This window comes from Cydia splendana, chromosome 12 (assembly GCF_910591565.1).
Source record: "Cydia splendana chromosome 12, ilCydSple1.2, whole genome shotgun sequence".
Classification (NCBI taxonomy): domain Eukaryota; kingdom Metazoa; phylum Arthropoda; class Insecta; order Lepidoptera; family Tortricidae; genus Cydia; species Cydia splendana.
In genome coordinates, this window is record NC_085971.1 from 16,562,100 (window position 1) to 16,568,099 (window position 6,000).

The following is a 6,000-nucleotide window of genomic DNA, read 5'->3' on the forward strand; positions in this document are numbered from 1 at the left end:
TGCATGTGGTAGTAGTTGTAAGATCCTGTTATGTTTCCATGTTTTCCGATCACGGAAATGATGAGTTTCTTCAAACTTGGCGGCCTTATTATGGCTGGTTTTGATGAACCGGGACCTAAGTGCCACAGACACTGTTTTTAGAAACTTTTAGGTACAAAACTTATATAAAACTTAATAGATTATTTACAATAATAAGGGTGAAATACCTTTAGACCATTTGTCTAAGTACAGTCGACGTCAATTATATAAAATTATGAATAATAATAAAACGTTTCAAGTTCTTCATACAAGTAACACAAACTGTAAAAACTAATCAATATTTTCTAGTTTTCGTGAAACAAAATTTTAAAGCCACATGTCATTGCATAACAGACTAATTCGAATAAAAAAATATTGAGTAACTTACAGTCTGGAATAAATCCTTCGGCAAGGCCTTCAGCATCTCTTGAATATTCCGCTGCAGTCACAGAAACTAACGAAATAAATACAATTTCAAACAACTTCGTAATTTTCCAAGTTTAAATTAGGCACTTATCTATTTTATTCCTTTTAAATTTCTCATATATGTATATATGTATACATATGTAATGTATGTATGCGTGTAATAACATAGACAAAAAAAAATCGTATTATAAATAATCGTATTTTTTGTAGGTAACAGATTATAATACGATATAATTTGGTTTCGTTATTCTGGCATAGTAAAAAAAAAAACTGTTGTTTATATATAGCAATGATTGGCTACCTATTTTTCAAAACAAATTAAAACTTATTTTATCTTGACGTTTGAATTAATTGAGTTTTCATTTTTGATGGGTTTAAAAACCTCAATTAAAAAAATCACCTTTACTTAATTGTCAAAACGTATCTAAACAATAATGTTCCAAAGGTTTCATATTCGGTTAGTTATTTCAATTTCATCGTTTATTTTTCAGTATTTATGTACAGTTGACAGCTGATCAAAGCTAATGACAGCTGTCAAAATATTGAATGATTTGTTTTTTAACATCAACATATTTTATTTTTTTGTACCTAAAATATTCAGGTAAATATTTTTTATAGAACAAAAATAAGTATTTCAAAATTGAATTTTACAATTATATTTATTATAACCGGAAAGAATTAAGTAATTTAAAATTAAATAAATTAGGACCTATAAATACAGTATAAAAATTAAATTAACCTATAAAGTACCCAATCATAAAAAAAAGGCCCCGTCCATCAGTTCGGCTTGCGGCATGGACCCCATTACACTAGCGGCGTTACCTTAAACCGTACAGAGGTACCGCTCGGGCGATACGCTGAGAGGTACGCGCCAGCCCTACGGTCCCCTGTGGAACCGACCAGCCGCGCCGAAAAGGCCCTCATAAGTCTTCATGTCGGATGACCAAGGACCCAGAGTCTCAACAATTATCTTTAAATATCAATCAAGCCATAGTAAGCACTAAGCAGACATAGTAGATAAATTTATATAATAGGTATGTACCTAACTATAATGAATATCACATCACGAATATTGAATTGAACGATTATAACATTTATAACTTATTTTATAGTGGTATCCAGATTAAAAGTAAACTGATAGCAGTTTTAAAAATTTATTTTAATGGTGTAGATTTTATTAGTAGAAATTTATAATATGAGAAGAATATGAGAATCCAGAGAATTAAAATCAACTTCAAGTTAAAAAAGTACGAGTACAATTATTCTTATTAAAATCATACACATCCAGTTACCCAATACAACGTTAGTTTACTTTGTTTCTGGATACTTTTATACTATATTTTGACTACTTATAGCATATTATTTCCAAAGAACACGTCACGTCAGCCATTAAGCGTAACAAGTATATCTTACATTAACACAATATCAGTTTTTTCCCATTCAATCAGCTTATTTCACTTGAAAATCATCATTTCAAGATGTGGAAATGGAAACATGGAACATTCCCTGCTTTTCTTTCTTCAACCCTCTCTTCCCCATAGCATACGGGTACAAGTTAGTCGTCCGAAAATAATAGATTCCTGGTTTACTTCTATCAGTATATAAGTCTAATGTATTAGTAACCATTGGCTTTAAATGGTAGCAGTCACCATCTTTAACCTGCTGCATCGTATCGCAACGGAAGCCGATGAAAGAACCAGGGTTGTATAAAGCCGACAGCCAAATTAAGTATCCTCTGATATGACTGCAAATGGTGTCACACGGTAGCCAAGGTATGTCCCCTATCTGGTATTCTCCTCCGTTGGCGTAGAACATGACATGTCCGACAGGAAGATCTATACCGAACCCGTCCATGTTAGTGACAACCGCGCGGACGAAGTCAGCATCGGAAGGGTCCAGTCTTTGGTCTGGTGCTGCCTGTCTGAAGCAAGGCCCGGCAGCATCCAGGGCAGTGAGTGAGGAGATGTTTTGACCGGTTATTTGACGGTAGTTCTTGGCGATGAAGCTCATGGTGTGGGCGCCGAGGCTTAGACCGACCAGCTCCAGCTTTTTTGGGTCGAGGCCGTGTGCTGTTAGATTGACCAGCATTTCGGCTACGTGCTTGCCAATTGGACGCATTACGCGCGAGGCTCTGAAATATTAAAAATAATAATATAGATATAAACTTTTTGTGACAAATATTATCAAGTTACCTTGATTTTGCGGAAATTGCGGAATACAATAATTTCTACGACGTACAATAAGTAACTACGCTTTCCAGACTTTCGTGACCAAAGTGTCCCATTTTGAGATCCTATTACTAAAGCAGTACCGTCCGTTAGTCGTTAGTAATAAAGCAGTCCAAATTTTGTCGTCCTTAAGATATATCACTATAATATTGCAGATTGCCTTTTGGACGCAAAAAGAGCCAACTGCATTTCGTCATTAATATGGTTATTAAATATAGTCTAGACAATCATTTTCGTCATGAGAATTTAGCCTTTTTAGGAATAAGTATGGTAATAAGCAGTCCAAATTTTGTCGTCCTTAAGATATATCACTATAATATTGCAGATTGCCTTTTGGACGCAAAAAGAGCCAACTGCATTTCGTCATTAATATGGTTATTAAATATAGTCTAGACAATCATTTTCGTCATGAGAATTTAGCCTTTTTAGGAATAAGTATGGTAATAAGCAGTCCAAATTTTGTCGTCCTTAAGATATATCACTATAATATTGCAGATTGCCTTTTGGACGCAAAAAGAGCCAACTGCATTTCGTCATTAATATGGTTATTAAATATAGTCTAGACAATCATTTTCGTCATGAGAATTTAGCCTTTTTAGGAATAAGTATATTACAGGCGTATAGTAGGTATAACGTATAGTTTTACATTATTTACATTGCATAGGTAAATACTTACATTGGATATACCCGTGCTGTAAACTCCAATGTATCCAACAACAGCACATTATATCCCAAATCCTTATATACTCTCCCTAGTTCTCTTCCAAAAGGCCAGGTAGTAGAATCTAAGTAACCGCCACAGTATAAAAAAGTCTTCTTACTAAAGTCTATGTCCTGGTTCCTGGCTAGGTTCTCTATGTGGTAATAATCGTATGATCTTGTTAGTCTGTGGTCTTTGTTCATCACTTTCATGTAGAGCTTTTTTAGGCTTCTCGGTTTGATGGCAGCGGGCTTGTCTGAGTTTGGACCTGTAATTAATGAGTTAGAATGTGTGAATCGAAACTAAGAAGCATTTCTACTTTTTAAGATTTTTTAAAATAAAAACATTAGTTCTAAATAATATATCTCAATCATATGACTTCAAGTTAACTTATGATTTTTTGACACGAAATTTATTTACTTAAGCAGGTACTTCGTGAAATTTTGGTTCTAAATGAATTTCATGTGACGAAGTGAGTAAAAATTAAAGAGGAAATTAGAAAAGATGTATGTGATTCAACATAATCTTTTTTTAAAGCAAAAATGAGTGAATAGTAGCGTCCTCAATAATACACAATAATCATTCTATTTAAAAATTTACGACTTGAAATACGTACTAAAAAGATTGAATCTATTCTATCTACTTTTAAACTCAGACGTTTCACGTCGTGGTAAACAATCAGAACCCCTGACAGAACCCCTAGCCTAGTGTAAATTTCATTCAATACTGTGTCGAGTGTTCGCGTTTGCGATATGTCTATTTTTGTGTGGGGTTTTGAACAGCGCGCCAAGCGGGACGTTTCGGAAACTCAAAATCCGATATACCTAAAATGACATTTAACGTACGCCACGTCACGCTATCGAAAGAAAATTACTCTAGGGATTCTGATGCGTGAAATAAGCTGTCTTCTATACTATTCTATTAAGAAATCACTACGTGTATAGGTATATACCTACGTTAAGAACCGTCTGAGTAAAGTAGCGGGGTACATAACGGCCTCCTAGCCTATACTCTGTATCTTTAGGTATTTAAATAAAAGTAAACAAAATCTACCCTCAAATGGGTCCTTTAAGCCAGTTGAGGGTAGATGAAAACAATACATGATCAAATAATGTAGGTTTAAGTCAGGCCGTTCAGTGACAGATCCAGGCGGTTTTGCATTTGGTTGGTTAACCAATAAATGTTATAACTACCCGAAAGTGTACTAATTGTTTGTTTAATTTTTTTTGAATACCTAAAGATACAGACTATAGGCTAGGAGGCCGTTATGTACCCCGCTACTTTACTCAGACGGTTCTTCGACTTCCGACGAAGCAGGAGGTCCGGGCTCGAAATCCGGTAAAGGCATTTTTGTGTGTTCATCGCGAATATTTATTTTGTTCCTGAGTTATGAATGTCATCTATGTAAGTATTTATATCGTCGCCTAGTTATACCCATAGTACAGTCGCCATCAGATATATCGGAGCGGCCAAGTTGCTCGAAAACATCTGATCACGCACTCTAACGCCTCGACAATAGAGGCGTGTTCAGATATTTGTGAGCGCCTTGGCCGCTCCGATACATCTGATTGCGACTCACTACTGTACATTCTGTACAAGCTTTGCTTAGTTTGGGGCTAGGTCGATCTGTATAAGATTTGGTCCCAAATAATTATTTATTCAGATACAAACTTAGGTAACGTTAAATAGGTACTTACAGTCGGGAAGCAATCCAAATGGGTAACCTTCGATTTCTCTAAAATTTTCCACCGCCGCCACGGACACGACCATAAACACTACAAAGTATGTCCTTAACACCTCACGGGTCAGATCCATTTTTACAAGATGTTCATACATTATCTCAAAGCTTAGCAAGCCATGTTTTGGTCTCCTTTGAAATCTCACCAATTTTGGTTTTCTGTTTTATATTTTTTAAAACATTAAAGAAATTGAGAAAATATTTTTTTCCGGGTGGATGGGTGGTGGCCGTGGTCGTGATCTAATGTGAGTGATCAAGACGATTTACTTTTTATATAAGTTACGTCACGAATTATATACCTGCCTGAGGTGCCCATAAAAAGTAGACCCGTCTTTGCTGGCTGCATAGAATAAATTAGAATTAATTAATTAATTATGTTGCAGGCTTATGTATACATTTGTACCTATAATCAAGAGCGAAACTAACTGCCATCAAACTACTTCGCGGTTTGGCAGTACTATTTCATTGTGTTTCTTATGACAATAAATGATTAATAATAATAAGGCAAAATGACATCGTGCTGATAGATCGATCGCAGCGCCGGGCCGTGCTCGTCGACGTCACCATTCCCCATGATGAGAATCTCGTGAAGGCCGAGAAGGACAAGTCCAGCAAGTAATACCTAGACTTAGCTCACGAAATAACCACCATGTGGGATGTTGACTCGACGATCATTGTTCCTATAGTCGTGTCAGTGAACGGTCTCATAGCGAAGAGTCTCGACCAACACCTAGAGAGACTCTCGCTGGGTGGTTGGATCAAGGGTCAGATGCAGAAGGCGGTAATTTTGGACACGGCGCGTATAGTACGTCGGTTCCTCACTCTGCGGCCCTGACCACCGGCAGCTTGGGCCCTGCCCCGCTGCCGGCGGCACCCTAGGTTAGGTTTTT

At 36.4% G+C, this 6,000-nt stretch overlaps 1 protein-coding gene across 1 annotated transcript; it reads right to left on the minus strand.

Annotated features, from left to right (window-relative positions):
• Positions 1-1,917: 1,917 nt before the first annotated feature.
• On the minus strand, positions 1,918-5,194 carry LOC134795876 (lipase member H-B-like). Its single transcript, XM_063767806.1, has 3 exons — positions 5,070-5,194; positions 3,349-3,640; positions 1,918-2,575 (listed from the first exon to the last, which is right to left on the minus strand). Exons 1-3 carry the CDS (start codon positions 5,185-5,187, stop codon positions 1,918-1,920), a joined length of 1,068 nt encoding a protein of 355 aa, XP_063623876.1. The 5' UTR covers positions 5,188-5,194.
• Between the last annotated feature and the right edge of the window lie 806 nt (positions 5,195-6,000).